Genomic DNA, 18,968 nt, shown 5'->3' with positions numbered 1-18,968 from the left:
ATCAAAGTTCTCTGTCTTATTCATCTGACTATTGACAGCTTGATATTGCAGTTATTGAGTCACTTGCTTCTTTTAGTTTAGTTATAGGCACCAGAAATAGATATTAGTGGGAACACAATGTTTCAAATGAGATGTTCCAGATGTGAAGTTCCAGCACGTTTATAACTAACGAAAAAGATTACTTCCGCCTGTTTTCCACTTAGGAATCTTTTACATTGCATTGACCAGCTGACAAGACTTACAACATTCTTCAACTCAGTGTTATCCTATAGCATAATCTTCTAGGATTTTATAATCTTTTCGATAAGTGTAACACTTTTTAATGTCCAATTTCATTGTTGAACTCTTGGTTTGTAGTTTCGCATTGTATATTAATGCCATTATGGATACCTTAGACTTTTTGCAAATGTTGCAGTTACCTATACTGCAGAGACTGGCAACTTGCTCTAACTGTTCAGAAATGTAAAAGTGTGCACTTCACAAAACAAAAAAATACATCAACAAGTCACAGATGGAATCAGCTGGCTCATAAAAATACCTGGGTGTAACACTATGTAGGGATTAGAAATAGAATGATCACATAGGTTCAGTCATGTGTAAAGCAGCTGGTTAAATTCAGTTCATTAGTAGAATACTGGGGAAGTGCAATCAGTCTACAAAAGGGATTGCTTACAATCACTCGTGTGAACCATCCTAGAATATTGCTCAAGTTTGTGGGACCCATATCACTTAGGACTAATGGGGGATATTGAACACATACAGAGAAGGGCAGCATGAATGGTCACAGGCTTGTTTAATCCATGGAAGAGCATCACAGAATACTGAAGGAACTGAAGTGGCAGATTGTTAATTAACAAAGTTTCAAGAACCGGCTTTAAATTGTTACTCTTGGAATATTCTACAATCCCATACATATCATTCACATACACATCATGAGAATAAGATTTGAATAATTACGGCATGTCCAGAGGCATCCAAACACTCATTCTGCCCGCAATCCATAAGTCAATGGAATGGTAAGGAACCTTAATAACTGGTACAACAGGAAGTATTCAGCCACATGCTTCATGGTGATTTGCAGAGTATATACATAGATGTCTGTTTTGAATGTAACATTCTGTAAATTAATCATGTTTTGGTTGTTGAAGTTCCTGTGAACAAAATTTTATCAAGCTAGGAAAAAAACCTCTAGTTTTCTATAACAACCATACAGACACTATTCTTTATAAGTATATCAAAGGTAACAAAGCTTCCTGATGATAGATTACACAGCGATAGGGATTGATGTGGATGGGAATGCACTGTGAGTCAGACGATGGTGGCGGTTTGAATGAACTGCTACAGTCACACTTTCTGCAGCCATTCACTCATTGTTGAGGTTACTCTCTGCGAAGTTATGTCTTATCTCTGATAAGTACAGCCTTATTCATGCTGATGTCACATTTGAACCTACTATCCAAATTAGTAAATGGAAGCTGGAATAACAGTTATTTTATTTTTAATTTTATAGAGTCATAAGTTTTTTTAAGTTGCTTTCTTGAATGTTTTGAAGAAATGCATCTAAGTTTTGAAGAACTCTCGAGTGTACTCCACGAAACCCCTGGGTCCTGCAGAAAGAAAATCTGTTCTAGAGCAGTGCAAACCAGGTCGAAATGGTGTTTAGTCTACATAAGTGTGGAATAAGAATATTGTGGTTGACAACCGAACTTCTTGCAGAAGCCTTCTCAGGGAACAAGGGATTCTTACTCTTATATTGAGGGAGTAAGCATAATGCTGTGTATTTGTGTTTGATAACAAGAAGAACTCTGCAATTAACAATGGCAATGTTATGATTTAAAAAAATTCATATAGATTACACATCTACATCTAGAGTATAGATCAGAGTTTTGTACTCCGCTGCAGAAGTCAATAACAGTCACCAGTAAACACCAGGGCAACTCAAAATATCAAGATATTAAAACACAATGTAAAAGATTACATCATTAGTTGCTGTTCATATAATTTATCAGAAATTTGGACTTTGTAACTCTAATATTTAAAGTATGGGAAGTCCAGGACTGAGTAACAATAATATGGAAAGGATAGACTGCTACTCATCACATAGAGGAGCCACTGAGTCTAAAAAAAAAAAACTCTTCACAAACATGCCATGAAGTCCCAATGGTACCAACTGCCCGCTGTGTCACCCTCAGGCTATAGGCATCACTGGATGCGGATAAGGAGGAGCATGCGGTCAGCACACCGCTCTCCTGGCCGTATGTCAGTTTCAGAGACCGGAGCCGCTACTTCTCAATCGAGTGGCTCCTCAGTTTGCCTCACAAGGGCTGAGTGCACCCCAGTTGCCAACAGCATTCAGCAGACCAAATGGTCACCCATCCAAGTGCTAGCCCAGCCCGACAATGCTTAACTTCAGTGATCTGACGGGAGCCAGTGTTACTACTGTGGAAAGGCCATTGACACAGCCTCAGGCAGGCACACTGGAAAAAAGTGCTAAGCTTTTGGACAAAGTTCTTCTCCAAAAATATAAAAGACACATACATTCACACAAGCACAACTCACACATATGGCCACTATCTCCAGGTGCCAGGGGCCCCAACAACCAGAGGCAGCGGCCATGTGTGTGTGTGTGTGACTTGTTCTTGTGTGAATGTGTGTGTGTGTGACTTGTTCTTGTGTGAATGTGTGTGTGTGTATTTTGTGCTTATGTGAATGTGTGTGTGTTTTCAATTTTTGAAGAAGACTTTGTCCGAAAGCTTAGCGCTCTTTTTCAGTGTGCCTTTCTCATACTCAATGCCACCTCTATGTGATGAGTGACAATTTATTCTCTTGTTATTGTTGTAACTCTAATGTTTGTATTAGATAGATCCTGACTTGTCACTACAATGACAACTGACATTGGTGTATGTAAAATTACGTAAAGGCTTTGTTTAAAGTATTAGATGACAACTGTATCTGAGCAGAGTAGTCACTTCTTACACAATAGCCATTTTTCTCCTAATATAAATGTAAAAAAAGTCTGACATTTCAGTTCCTTCAGTATTCTGTGATGCTCTTCCATGGATTAAACAAACCTGTGACCATTCGTGCTGCCCTTTTCTGTATGTGTTCAATATCCCCCGACTAGTCCTATCCGATATGGGTCCCACAAACTTGAGCAATATTCTAGGATGGTTCACATGAGTGATTTGTAAGTAGTCCCTTTTGTAGACTGATTGCACTTCCCCAGTATTCTACCAATAAACTTAAGTTTACCAGCTGCTTTACACATGACTGAACCTATGTGATCATTCTGTTTCTAATCCCTACAGAGTGTTACACTGAGGTATTTTTATGAACTGGTCAATTCCATCTGTGACTCATTGATATTATAGCCATAGGCTACCATTTTTTTAGAGGTAATTCCCATAATTATCAGCATGAGAGGATTAGCAATAATCATAATTTGTCGCAAGTACACTTTACAGAAACAGCCGGCAGTAGTTGCTTCTACCTTTTGATTTGTGAGTTGACTTGTTCCACAGGCTTGAAGGCTTCCTGTCACAATAAGATTTATGAAACAAAATGTAGAGTGAAAGAACAGCTGCAATCTTAGGTACACATTATGTGGAATATGTGGTGTCACCGCCAGACACCACGCTTGCTAGGTGGTAGCCTTCAAATCGGCCGTGGACCGTTAGTATATGTCAGACCTGCGTGTTGCCACTATCAGTGATTGCAGACCACATGACAGGTCTAGTCTAGAGAGACTCCATAGCACTCGACCCAGTTGTACAGTTGGCTTTGCTAGCGATGGTTCACTGTCTACATACACTCTCATTTGCAGAGACGACAGTTTAGCATAGCCTTCAACTACGTCATTTGCTACGACCTAGCAAGGCACCATATTCAGTTACTATACTTAGTACCTTCAGGAATGTATTCTGAACAGATAATATTGTGCCTCATCGACGGTCAAGAGCGACATTCATCATTAATGGATTAAAGTTAAGTATCAAACTAATTATGTCCGCTTTCTGAATTCTCATTCCTTGTCATGTTCCAGACCTCACGTCAGTATAGTTCTTCCCTTCTCATGCTAGCCTGTGTGAGCTAAAACGTGTGCACTTCGGCCTCCACTCGTAACACGGTGTTGGCTCTTCTGCTAACACAAAAGAATACACTAGCCCTATGTACTATTAGCAGATTTATGAAATGATGCCATTCCTAATATTTACATATTTCATGCTTTGCTGACCTAGCTCCTCATTTACCAAATGGTAAAGTACACTCTCCCTTTCACATCCAGAATTTTAAGACATTTATTCACGTTAACTGGCAGGGGAGCCACACCCACTCATCATCACTGATTTTGTCCAGTTTTATGGTATATGCAGGGCTCAGTCAGAAATGAAAGTGACAGAAAGGGGAGCTCCAGATGACCGAATATTTAGAAAAAAATAGAATTTTTGGACAGGTCAGGTGACCACGAGCCATTTACGTTAGCACAGTTTCGATGCATCAGTTGGTGCTGTGGGAAGAGTGCAGAACATTAATCTGAAGTTCATGGGGTTGACCCTTTTCCGGATCTCATTTTTAATTTTTATGTTACTTACACTGCAAATAAACTGAAAATGAATGAAGTCAGTCACTTGCATACAGCGGAGTATGCTAGGACCATTTCCGGAAAATTATTGTCAATGATCTATGTACGCCTACAAGAAAGCAGTGGCATTTGTGGACAGAGGATTCAAAAAACCGTGGACGAGTATGCTACAAAATTTAAGAATGTCATCACTACATCAAAATCTAGGAGACTTACAGCAGCCTTGTACAAAAATTGTTTGGCTGATGTGATGCAGTCCCATGTACAGAAGTACAAATTTCTTCCATTAATTTACTTCTGGGGAAGACAAACAAATCTACAATTATATGAAAAGATTTTTCAAGATGGAGGAGCACTGCTATAGTGCATTATTAAAATAATCCCCTCTCCTCCAAATGCACTCTGCCAGTGCAACCCTGCGATGCCTCCACGGAAAAAAATTGATCAAAAAATTTAAGAACTGCTCTTATCTGAAGAGAAAAAGAAATCATGAACCACCCCCAGAAAAAAAGGCATAAAAATACACTCCGTTGTACATCTCCACTTATCCTCGCAAGTATGTGCCGAAATGATGTGTTATACGTGGTTTGCTGCCAAACTATGCGATGAGAGAGAATGTTTTGTGAAACTAAACCAAGTCTGTTACTCTATAGAAATTTTAAAATAATCCTGTAACTGTAAAGATGCTGTATTTTTAACCTGTGCAAAATGCAAATATGTTTTCCCTGTTTTTACATTGAATATCATCCCAGCACAGTCCATTCCCGGAAATTTATTTCCAATTCCAATACTTTTTTTTGTATTTTTTATGAAAATATTAATAAATACAAAGTGTATAACATTTTTTTCAATTTAACTGCAGGGCAAGTAATGTAAAAATTGGCAAATAAAAAAGTTTCCATTTAGGAACTCGGTTCCACAACCCTCAAATCAGCATTCTGTGCTCTTCCTGCTGCACCAACCACTGCCTGCAGACTATGCCAACATAAATGTCTTGTGCACAGCCTGACTTGTACCAAAACCGCAAACTTTTCTAAATGCTTGTCACTTTCATTTCACACCAAGCACTGCATATACCACGAATTTCAAAGAAGTCAGTGATGATGAGTATGTGCAGTTCCCTTGTGAGTGTGAAGTTTTCCCTACCGCCAGTCTTTTCTTTAAAAAATGACATTTTGGAGTGTGCATTTTTGGAGAGGTGGTGAGGACAGGACATAATTATGTGGATGTTTTAGAAAACAATGGCGAAGAAACATTTCTATTGTGTTTTATAAAACAAAAATGTAACATTTTCAAAATTGCTGGACAATAAATAGGTGAGTGCTTGACACTTACTGCTCAACATGTACAGTACAAAATTTTAAAAATCCCAGGGAATCATTTGAGCAGCACGGAAAACAAATTTTATAAATAAATAATGAGTATATGTATTTCACCTGCTATATGAATAAAGAAAGAATGCTTCAGTAAAAAACCTTACACTGACTAACAACAGTACTTTGTGGCTCATTGTTACAGTGGTGTACTTCAATATTGGGTAGAAGAGGTACATCATGTCTACTGCTTTGCACATTTTCTTCACCATTATCCTGCTGTGACTCCTCATGAGATTTTGCCTCAATTCTTAGCACTTCGGCACAACCACTAGCTGCCATTTCACTAAGTGTCACCAGCTTCATTGACAGACTCATTGCTAGGTTCCTGTGTCAGTAAGTTCCTTCCCAAACTGCCAGACCTAGTAGAGCGCAGCCCCCTGTCTCCTGTTTGGTTCCTGTTGTTGGATTTATCACAACACTTCACCCTTTGCAGTACTGGGTGAAAACACGAGTAATAGAGAAGCATAAAACCTATACCTGTCACAAAAGGTACAATACACCCTAACAAAAGTGGATAGAAGTACCACTCGTTTCGCATTGCCGTGTCTGCTGTGGCCCACACTGTCACTGCCGCCATGACGTTCTCTGCAAAGCAGATCGTGTAGTAGATGGAGTACCGAATCCTGTTCTGCCCATCCTTTGGTGCGATGTACGTAAAAATGTAGACGAGGCCGAGGACGGAGCAGAAGAGTATCTCTGCAGCTCGCTGTTTCGTTGCAGATACTTTCTGTGAGAAGCAGAAGTTTGTGCGTTCCCACAGTGACAGCCAGACTGTCACGATTAACCAGTGCACACCACACACCACAGCAGTCTCTGTAGGAAATGTCACCGAAGCCACAGAAATTGACAGAATTCTCGAAACTGAAACAAATTGATACACGTACTGCGTCAACTGAAAGAGCACCTCATACAGTAAAACAAGAAAAACTTTTCAGAAACCAGATGCATTACTTTTATTTTATGTATCTGTCAGGCTTGGTAGTACCATGCAAGCTTGAGCTACTTGGTCATGGTACAAGTCAGTACATAGTTTACCAAATACTGATTAAAAAATTGTAAACTAAAGAGTTAATAAAACAGGAAATAAACTGTGAAAGTGCATACAAATGAAGAAAGACAAAAGCTCTACATTAATGATAGGAAGTACTGTATAGAATAGTAGGAATGTGTGACAAGGAAAAGCACTTCAACATGAATCTGAATACTTGGGGTTGATCACTAAATTTTATTCAGTTCTGTTGGAAGTCTGTTGAAAATGAAACCTGCTGAACAGTGCATTCCTTTCCATCCACTGTTTAAGGAAGTGTTATTTGAGTTATATTTTTTTCTCTGTAGTGTTTACTGAATGTATGTTGAAATTTCTTCTGAATGAACCAGTACTGTCAGCATGTTCCATGATGCAATCTATCTACAGAGTGAGCAGATTTTGAATTCCAGCACCTGAAGAAAGGCCTATTCTGGTATCTTGGAAGCAAAACATTGAATGACAGATGAAGCAAGGAGAAGTAGGAGCAAGATGAAAACAGGGAAAAAAGCGTGGCCTTCTCTGCCAGAAGAATTCAGTAGGTATCAAACATAGACATTAATGGTAGAAAGTGCATAGATTTCCCCAACATATAACTGCTTGTGCGACGATAGAACAAACAAGCCTTCAGCTTCAGTGTTGGACACAGTGGAGATTGTACCTTTCTCGAAGAGCGCAGCATTCAGTTTCTGCACATCTGGAACATGATCCTTCTAAGAATGCCTTCCGTCTATCCTCAGTATTATGAATTCAAAATGGTCAACTTCACATTTTGTTTAAATAAACTCTAAATGTCCACCACTAGAATTTAAGATAAGTGATCATTCCATTCTCTTCCATGTAATGTTGTAAGTTTACCTTCCAGTGTGTTTGAGGAAACATATATAACAAGCAAAGTATTACAAGACTTTTCGGATGGAATGAATGACCTTTTGAGGAGGTAATATGAACTGGAAGTAATGAGATTAGCCATAAACATAAAATGTGTGGATCCTGTAGCTGACAAAGTAAAGTAGTTCTGGTACCTTGGAAGCAAAACAATGCATCATAGATTAAGCAAAGAGTAGATAAGAATCAGACTAGAACGGGAAGAAGTCAACTAGTATCACACATATAGGCCTTAAATGTGAGTGAAAAATTGTGGATGTGCATTTGTAACACAGCAGTGTATAGGGGTGAACTGTGGACTGCGGGAGAAATGGAAAAGAAAAGATTCAAAGTTTTTACGATGGCATTTAGAAATGAAATGCACTGAAGACATAAAAAATGAGAAGGCTCTTCATAGACTTGGCTAAGAAAGGAATGTAAGGGAAACAGTACACAGATGAATGGGAATGATGACAGGAGATATGTTAAGGCATTGGTAGGGAGTAACATACACAGTTGTAGAGGAAGGTATAGAGGGTGATGGCAAAACCTTCATGGGTAAGTAGAGATCAGATCATATACAACAAACAACTGAGGACATTGAATGTGGGTGCTACTCTGAGATGAAGTGAGTGATACATTAGAGTAAATCATGGTGGGCCACATCAAACCAGTGGGAACACCAATTTGGGGGGAGGGGGGGGGGGGGGGGAAGGAATGCATCATCCACCTTCTCCACTAGGATTAAGACTGTCTATAGTCATCCTTCGAAAATGCTTCTGTTTTTATTCCTAAGACAGTGGGTCTAATGGTATTTCCAGTCTTGATTCTCTCTGCCAACAACATCATGCACGAATTGTATAATAACTACACTGTATACAGAGTGGTCTAAAATTCCCCTTACGAACTTCTAAGATTTGCAGAGGGGCTGAGTAGATAATATTTTGGATTGGAACCCAGGTCAAGAAATGAAACATTTCCGTTCTACAACCATTTGACAAAATATTGGTAACATGACCACTTTTACAAGCAGTTTATTAGGTGTGACCCAGTACATCACTAGTTTTGCAATTCTACTTATTAATAACCAAAGAAACAAAAAGGAAACTAAATCAGTTTTCAGAGACACTGTTGTTTACAGTTAAACTTAAATTGTTTTTGTCCTTTTTGAGGAGGGTTAGCATTCTGACCCACTACAAGTAAGGTTAGAAGTGGCAACCACCAAGTTAAGTGTACACGTTGTACCTATGAATGATGATGTGGTATAGATGCTCTATCACATGTGATGTGTCTGCAATCTGTCCTGCAGCGATCACAACTTTTGCCACCAAGCCTTCTGTCTCTGGAGGTGTCTCATAAACCAAATTCTTCATTCTACCCCAGAGGAAAAAGTGCAATGAAAATTCTGGTCATCGTGGAGGCCACGTGATTGGGCCACCTCGGCCTATCTGTTGGCGTCTGAATTGCTGGTCCTGAACATGACAAGAAAAGTGGGGAGATGCGCCGTCACAATGAAACCACATGTTCAGTGCCACAGCATCCAGAAACATGCCAAATACTTGTTATTGGAAGGTCAAGTAGATGGGACCCATGGGCTTGGTGAGCAAGGGGGGCGGGGGGGGGGGGGGGGGAATTCCCTGAACATGTTTGGAATGTGGGTTTTTGTTTGCCCAGACATGGCTGTTTTGAAAATTGAGAACACAATCCCTAGTAATTTTACAGTCGTCTATGAAGAGAATGTGCCACGGAAATGCTACAGGCTCTTTGATGCAGGGGCGCAGAAATTGCATACAAAACTCAACACGTGGTGCAAAATTGGCTGTCATTAGTGACTTTATCTTTTTAAGGTGGTATGGATGTAGTTGTTGGTCATGCAGAACATACCAGGCGGTGCTGGGAGCAACATCCTTTGCATGCACAATGGCTCGTATACTCATTGACAGGTTCTCTTCAACGTGATGCACTGTGGCCTGTTCCAGAATGGATGTGTGGTATCTCCTGGAAGCACCAGTCACATCTGAGTACAGTGAAGGTACCTCTTTGTTGAACCCATTACATAATTGTGACAAAAAGGGTACACAATGCAGGCAGATATTGTGGATAACGATTTTCATAAAGATGATGAGCAGCTCTCTCATTACTGTGAACTTCATCATGTAGACGGACCATGTTGGTATATTCCGCAAATGTGTAGTTGACTCTGTTGCTCTAACACTCACAGACACATGAATAAGACTCAAACCAGGTCACAGAGACTGCCGATCTGACGTAAGCACTGCCCTCATAGGGCCAGTATTGCCTCTCGTTTTCCTGCATTTCTCCACAATCCAAACTGATCTTCCACAAGGCTAGCTCCTACCAGTTTCTCCATTCTTCTGTACAGAATTCATATTAATATTTTGCAGCCATGATTTATTAAACTGATAGTTTGGTAACATTCACCCCGTCAGCTCATTCTTCTTGAAGTGTGAGGGTATTTCGACAGTCTTATACATCTTGCACACCAGATGGAATACTCTTCTCACGGCTGTTCTGATGGTATGTCAACTACACGAGTGGCCTGGTTTTGGTTTAGGTCTTGCAATTCTCTGACAGATTCTTCTCACGATAGCATATTTCTGATATTGTCTTCGTCTATGGCCTCTTCCATGTAATATTGCCTTCAAGCTCATCTCCCTTGTATGCATGCTATATATACTCCTTCCACCTGTAAGCTTTACCTTCATTGCTGAGGACTGATTTTCCATCTTAGCTCTTGATATTCATGAAGCTACTTCAAGGCCTGCAGTATTTATGTGTCCTCTGGTGACATACGCTTCTATATCCTTACATTTGTCCTCTAGCCATTCCTGCTTAGTCATTTTGCACTTTTTGTCAATCTCATTTTTTGGCAATTTGGATTCCCTTTTGCCTGCTTCATCTGTTGCATTTTTATATTTTCTCCTCTCATCAGTTAAATTCAATATCTCCTGTGATATCCTTGTATTTCTACTAGACCTTGTCTGCCTTCACTGTTTCATCTCTCAAAGCCACCTATTCGTCTTCTACCATTTTCCTTTCCCCTGTTCTAGGCAATTGTTGTCTAATGCTCCCTCTGAAACTCACAACATCCTCTGGTTCTTTCAACTTATCCAGGTCCTGTCTCCCTAACTTCCTACCTTTGTGCAATTTCTTCAGTTTTAATCTACAGTTCATAACCAATAAATTGTGGTTAGAGTCCACATTTGCTCCTGGAAATGTCTTACAATCTGGTTCCTAAATCTCTATCTTACCATTATACAATCAATGTGAAATCTACCAGTGACTCCAGGTCTCTTCCACATATATAACTTTCTTTCACGATTCTTAAACCAAGAGTTAGCGATGATTAAATTATGGCCTCAGCAAATTTCTACCAGGTGGCTTCCTCTTATTTTTTCTTCTCTTGGTTTTCCTACTATCAAATTCCAGTCACCCATCACAATTACACTGTGGTGACCAAAGTCTTGAGACATCTTCTACTATTGTGTCTCACCTCCTTTTGCTCAGTGTAGTGCAGCAATTGAAAAAAAATGTCACGATGATCTCTCAATTGGCAAAGATTCTACAATAGTGCCCCATTCGAATCCTTAGGACGAGACTGACAATGGGGAGGTGACTGGGAGAGAAAGACTGAATAACCACAGTGCGAAATGTTTCTAGGGAAGCTAGAAAATCTGAAAAGGGAAATGCTAAGGCTCAGACTAGATATAGTGGGGATCAGAGAAGTGAAATGGAAAGAAGATAAGGATTTCTGGTCATATGAGTATAGGGTAATAGCAACAGCAGAAAATAGTATAACAGGAGTAGGATTAATTAAGAACAGGAAGATAGAGCAGAAAGTGTGTTACTGTGAACAGTTCAGTGATAGGGTTGTTCTCATCAGAATCAACAGCAAACCAACATTAACACCAATAGTTAAAGTATGCAAACTGACGTAAGCCAAAGATGAAGAGCTAGAGAAAAATATGAGGATATTGAATGGGTAATTCAATATGTAAAGCAAGATGAAAATCTAATAGCCTTGGAGGATTGGAATGTGGTCGTATGAAAAGAAGTACAAGAAAGTTTTACTGGAGAATATGGACTTTGGAATAGGGATTAGAGAGGAGAAAGGCTAACTGAGTTCTGCAATAAATTTCAGCTAGCCATAGCAAATACTCTAATCAAGAATGACAAGAGGAGGAGTTATGCTTGGAAAAGGTCAGGAGATATGGGAAGATTTCAGTTAGATTACATCATTGTCAAGCAAAGATAACAAAATCAGATACTAGATTGTAATGCATAACAAGAGGCAGATATAGATTAAAAGATCACAATTCAGTAGTGATGGAGAGTTGGTTGAAGTTTAAGAGATTGGTCAGGAAGAATCAATTCACAAAGGAGAGTGATACGGAAGTACTATGGAATGACGAGATATGTTTGAAGTTCTCTAAGGCTACAGATACAGCAATAAGGAATAGCTTAGTAGGCAGTACAGTTGGAGAGGAATGGACATTTCTAAAAAGGGCAATCACAGAAGTTGAAAAAAACCATAGGTACAGAGGAATGAAATAAATAGGAAGTGCAGGGAAGCTAAGACAAAATGGCTGCAGAAAAAATATGAAGAAATCAGGGGGAAAAAAGTAAGATCATCATAAGGACTGACTCAGCATATGGAAAAGTTAAAATAGATTTAGGTGAAACTAAAAGCAATGGTGGTAACACTGAGAGTGCAACAGGAATTCCACTGTTAAACACAGAGGAGAGAGCAGGTAGGTGGAAACAGCACGTTGAAGGCCTCTGTGAGGGGCAAGACTTGTCTGAAGGCATGATAGAAGAAGAAACAGGAGCCATTGTAGAAGAGGCAGGGGATCCAGTATTAGAATTGGAATTTAAAAGAGACTTCAGAGACTTTAGACTGAATAAGTCAGAAGGGATACATATTATTCCATGAGAATTTCCGAAATCATTGGGGGAAGTGGCAACAAAGTGACTAATCACATTAGTGTATAGAATGTATGAGACTGGCAATATATTATTTGACTTCCAAAAAAACATCATTCACACAATTCTGAAGATTGCAAGAGCCAAAAAGTGTGAGAATTATTGTAAAAAACAGCTTAACAGCACATGCATCCAAGTTGCTTTTCAGAATAATATACAGAAGAATGGAAAAGAAAATTGAGAATGTGTTAGATGATGATCAGTTTGGCTTTGGGAAAGGTAAGGGCACTAGAGAGGCAATTCTAATGTTGTGGTTGACAATGGAAGCAAGAATAAAGAAAAGTCGAGACAGATTCGTAGGCTTTGTCAACCTGGAAAAAGAGTTCGACAGTGTCCAATCGTGCAAGATGTTTGAAATTCTGAGATAAATAGAGTAAGATATAGGGAAAGATGGGTAATAAACAATATGTATAAGAGCCAAGAGAGAACAATGAGACTGGAACACCAAGAATGAAGTGCTCAGATTAAAGAAGGTGTAAGACAGGGGTATAGTCTTTTGCCCTAGCTGTTGAATCTGTATATCGAAGAAACAATGACAGAAATACAAGGAATTTTCAAGAGTGGAACTGAAATTCAAGGTGAAAGGATATCAATTATATGATTTGTTGATGACATTGCTATCCTCAGAGAAAGTGAAGAAGAATTACAGGATCTGATGAATGAAATGAACAGTCTAATGAGCACAGAATATGTGTTGAGAGTAGATTGAAGAAAGACAAAAGTGACGAGAAATAGCGTAAATAGGAACAGTGAGGAACTTATCATCTGGATTGGTGATCACCAAGTGGATGAAGTTTAGAAATTCTGCTACCTAGGTGGCAAAATAACCTGTGATGGACAGAGCAAGGAGGACATAAAAAGCAGACTATCACTGGCAAGAAAGCATTCCTGGCCCGGAGAAGTCTACAAGTATAAAACATAGCTCTTAATCTAAGTAATAAATTTCTAAGAATGGACATTTGAATCATAGCATTGTATGGTAGTTAAAGGTGGACTGTGGGAAAATGGGAAAAGAAGAGAACTGAAGCATCTGAGATGTGGTGCTACATAAGAATGTCGAAATTTAGGTGGACCGATAAGGTAAGGAACGATGAGATTCTTTGCAGAATCGGTGATGAAAGGATTGTACGGAAAACACTGACAAGAAGGAGGGGAGGATGGTAGGGCATCAGTTAAGACATCAGGGAATAACTTCTATGGTACTAGAGGGAGCTGTAGTGTGTGTAAAAACTGCAGAGGAAAACAGAGATAGGAATACATCCAGCAAATAATAGAGGATGTAGGCTGTGAGTACTACTCTGAGATGAAGAGGTTGGAGGTTAGCACAGGAGAGGAGCTCGTGGCAGGCTGCATTAAAACCATCAGATAACTGACTTAAAAAAAAATAGAGTGAGAGAAGTGATGTAGCACGGACTCAACAAGTCGTCGGAAGTCCCCTGCAATAAATATTGAACTGACCACTCGATTATGTCCCATAAATGTTCAATGGGATTCGTGTCAGGCAATCTGGGTGTCCAAATCATTCACTGAATTGTCCAGGATGCTCTTTAGACTAATTGGGAACAACTGTGGCCTGGAGATATGCAGCATTGTCGTCCATAAAAAATTCCAACATTGTTTGGGAACATGGAATCCATTAATGGCTGCAAACGGCCTCCAAGTAGCCAATGATCAGTTCAGTTGGAACAGAGGACCCAGTCCATTCCATAAAAACACAGCCACACCATTATGGAGCCACCAGCAGCTTGCACAGTGCCTTGTTGATAACTTGAGTTCTTGGTTTTGTGGTATCTGCACCACACTTTAACCCTACCATCAGCTCTTACCAACTGACATTGGGACTCATAGGACCAGGCCACTCTTTTCCAGTTGTCTGGGGCCCACCCAATATGGCCACAAGCCCAGGAGAGGTGCTGCCGGTGATGTCGGGCTGTTAGCAAATGCACTCGTGTTGGTTGTCTTCTGCCATATCTCATTAATGCCAAATTTTGCCATACTGTCCTAATGGATACATTTGTCATAAATTCTACATTGATTTCTGTGGTAATTTCATGCAGTGTTGCTTATCTGTTAGAACTGACAATTCTGTGCAAACACCGCTGCTCTCGTTTGTTGAGTAAAGTCCATTGCCCACTCCACTGCCTGAAATTTGGTATTCTCAGCACACTCTTGACACAGTGGATCTCAGAATACTGAATCTGCTAAAGATTTCCGAAACGAAATGTCCCGTGTGTTTAGCTCCAACTACCATTCCGCATTCAAAGTTTGGTAATCCCCACAGTATGGGCCATAATGACATCTGAAACCTTTTCACATTAATCACCTGAATACACATGACAGCTCCACCAATGTACTGCCCTTTTATCTTTTGTATGTGATATTACTGCCATGTTTATATGTGCATATCACTATCCTATGACTTTTGCCACATCAGTGTAAATTTTCATTTCCTTTAACTACCTGAATAATTTATTACCTCTTCATACATTTTCTCAATTTCTTTTTCATTTGTGGAGCTAGTTGACACATACACTTGTACTGCTGTGGTGAATGTGGACTCGGTGTGCTTCGGTTACGTAACCAAACTCCTTTCTTTGTGAGCTAAATGACAAAAAGCATTTAAAGCAGATGGACAAGTAACAGCACTTAAATCTCCAAAATGCAGTGAAGAACTAAGCACTAAGGTAAGAGCAGTCTCAAATGAAGACAAGACTACGTAACTTTGTATGTTCAGTCCTCAATAATTTTCAGGGTGTCTTATTCTTGTCTATGCACTCACTGCCTCAGTTGTCTCTTTTGCTATAAAAGAATATATCAATCCTGTGCAGTTAAAATTTAATGTCATATTTACTGTCAGTGATAGGTATGCTATAACATTTAGGACTGTTGAATAAGACAATTACAGCTGTACTATAGTAGTTTGTATTTCTAACTCCATAAATAATTTTTAGCCTTTGCAAAGTGAAGTGTAAATTATATTCTGAATTTATCAGTTATTCATAGAAAACAGAGTTTAAATCAGTATCAGATGAAGATGTCTACAACAATGAGTTTTGAAAATACGCTCACCGAATGAGGTGGCACAGTGGTTAGCAAACTAGACTCACATTTGCGAGGATGACGGTTCAAACCCGCATCCGGCCATCTTGATTTAGGTTTTCCGTGATTTCCCTAAATTGCTTTGGGCAAATGCTGGGATAATTCCTCTGAAAGGGCACAGCTGATTTTTTTCCCCATCCTTTCCTAATCTGACGAGACAGATGACCTTTCTGTTTGGTTCCCTCCCAAATGCAACAAACCAACTGACGAACCAAATACGCTCATTAATTTGCTTTCATGAGTAGTTTCATACTGTAAACATTTTTTAGTCTGAATCCTATGAACCAAAATAAAATAATAATAATGAAAGAAAGGAAACAAATCTTACCAGTAACCATGAAATGCCAGAGGAACTGTATAATTGTTCCTTTCCATGTGATGTTTTCTTTGTCTTGTTGTGCTAACCGTATTACTCTTTGATAGGAGGTCACAGACCAGCCAATATTTAACATGGAGCTTCCGAAAGATGCCATCTGACTGTCATCTATAAACAGAAATAGGTATTCTATTTTCTTGAGGAAATATCATATTATCCATAAGTAAAATAAAGCGCATGTTTGAAGCACATAAACATATTGCTATTTGCATATGATTCTAAAGGTACATGATGAACCAAAATTTTCTCAACTCTGACAATATATACATTAAGATACTGACAAATAATGGATTACTAACAGACAAAATACAGGTTAAGTATTGCTCAAAAGGATTGTAAATGAACCAGAGAATGGAAGGATGTGGATAAGGAATATATACACCAAAACACCAAAGAAACTGGTATAGGCAGGCATATTCAAATACAGAGATACGTAAACAGGCGGAATATGGTGCTGCGGTCAGCAACAAATGTATAAGACAATAAGTGTCAGGTGCAGTTGTCAGATGGGTAACTACTGCTACAATGGCAGGTTATTAAGATTTAAGTGAGTTTGAATGTGGTTTTATAGTCAGTGCATAAGCGAAGGGACTCAGCATCTCCAAGGTGGTGATGAAATGAGGATTTTCCTGTACGACCATTTCACGAGTGTACTGTGAATATCAGGAATCCAGTAAAACATCAAATCTCTGACATTGCTGCAGCCAGAAAAAGATTCTGCAAGAACGGGGCCAGTGACAATTAAAGAAAATTGTTCAATGTGACAGCAATGCAACCCTTCCGCAAATTGCTGCACATTTAATGCTGGGCCATCAACAAGTGTCAGTGTGCGAACCATTCAATGAAACATCAATGGTATGTGCTTTCGGAACCGAAGACCAACTCGTGTACCCTTGATGATTGCTTGACATAAAGGTTTATGCCTCACCTGGGCCCATCAACACTGAAATTGGACTGCTGATGACTGGAAACATGTTGCCTGGCTGAGTGTCTTTTCAAATTGTATTGAGGGGATAGACATGTACGGGTATGGAAACAACCTCATGAATCCTTAGACCCTGCACATCAGCAGGGGACTGTTCAAGCTGGTGGAGGCTCTGTAATGGTGTGGGGCATGTGCAGTTGGAGTAATATGGGACCACTGATACATCTAGATATGACCCTGACAGGTGTCACATACATAAGCATCCTATCTGATCACCTGCATCCATTAATCTCCATTGTGCATTCTGATGGACTTGGGCAAGTCCAACAGGACAATGCGACACCCCACACATCCAGAATTACTGCGATGTGGCTCCAGGAACAGTCTTCTAAGTTTAAACATTTCTGCTGGCCACCAGACTGCCGAGACATAAACATTATTGAACATATCTGGGATGCATTGCAACATACCGATCAGAAGAGATCTCCACCCCCTCGTACTCTTATATGGATTAATGAACAGCACTGCGAGGTTCATGGTGTCAATTCCCTCCAGCACTACTTTAGACATTAGTCGAGTCCATGCCATGTCATGTTGCAACACTTCTACGTGCTCACAGGGACCCTACACAATATTAGGCAAATGTACCAGTTCTTTGGCTCTTCAGTGTAAATATTTGCCTTTTGGAGGTGGGACTTCCTCCAGTTGTGTGGCGTAGCAACCATAAAAATTGCATGTGACCTGAATATGGAGATGTCATTGTGGTCACTGAAAATTTGCTTATGTCGGTGTGGTGGTATAAAAAAGGCCAAATGTCCTGCAACAACAAACCAAAACGGGGTTACTATGTACAGCCCACTCTAAAAAAAAAAATGAGTGCTGAGAAAAAGGAAATGGATGTCAATGATTGTTAATTAGTTCTGAGAGATATAGATGCCAAAGCTGGACTTCCCATAGCATAATACCGCCATCATTTTTGCAGTAAGCTCTGAGAATGTGGCAATTGGTACAGCAGAACCATGCAACTTCACTACCAGGAAAGAAATTTTGGATTGGCGCTAGTGAGGAATAAACGATTGGTATCAGTTATCCTAGCTTAGTAGCATTCAGTACACCTTACACCAATGTTCACAAAACACAGCAATGTGACATGATTTTAACACTGACACCGTAATGATAAGAGTCTCAAATCTCTAGATATTCTGTGCTTTGTGAGCAATGGTGATAAGTGTGTTGAATGCTAGTAATCTACAATGATTATACAAGGCATGTTCAGAAAGCAAGTGTACTACATTTTTTTTATTTTTTGTTTTATTTTTTTAGAAAAAGAGTATTTAAAAGAAATTAGAAGATCTTGTTCTCTGTTTGTTCATTTGTCTACATAATCACGATCCCATTTGCTGCATGTGAATGAGCTGTGGCACAAGCTTCCTTATGCCCCATTCTAAGAACTCTCCCACCAGCTCTCATCCCCCCTCCCAAACCTTAGAAACTGTTTCTGTAATTGCGGATCAGTTAAAAATTTAATGCTACTCATGTGTGCCTTCAGGGAGATGAAAGATGACAGTCTGAGGCACCAAGCCGGGGGAATATAGAGAGCGGTTCAAAACATCCCAATCAAATTGAGTCCAAGCATGCCTCAGTGGCTAGGGCTATGTGAGGACAGGTGTTGTACAACAAGCACATTCCTCTCATCATCATTCCCCTTCTTTTGT

General features: G+C 39.6%; 1 protein-coding gene across 3 annotated transcripts in view; it reads right to left on the bottom strand.

Moving 5' to 3' along the window:
* Positions 1-5,833: 5,833 nt before the first annotated feature.
* Positions 5,834-18,968, bottom strand: part of LOC126210311 (XK-related protein 7-like) — a 30,038-nt gene continuing 16,903 nt past the window's right edge. For all 3 annotated transcript variants that reach the window (XM_049939507.1, XM_049939508.1, XM_049939509.1), the window contains 2 exons: positions 16,281-16,436; positions 5,834-6,819 (listed from right to left, as the gene is read on the bottom strand). In XM_049939507.1, the coding sequence (XP_049795464.1) occupies positions 6,242-6,819; positions 16,281-16,436 (734 nt within the window). In that variant the 3' untranslated portion in view covers positions 5,834-6,241. The remainder of the gene's footprint in view (positions 6,820-16,280; positions 16,437-18,968) is intronic.

This window comes from Schistocerca nitens, chromosome 10 (genome assembly GCF_023898315.1).
Source record: "Schistocerca nitens isolate TAMUIC-IGC-003100 chromosome 10, iqSchNite1.1, whole genome shotgun sequence".
Classification (NCBI taxonomy): Eukaryota; Metazoa; Arthropoda; class Insecta; order Orthoptera; family Acrididae; genus Schistocerca; species Schistocerca nitens.
Note: the sequence above shows the minus strand (reverse complement) of the source record. Positions and strands in the feature narration are given on the sequence as shown.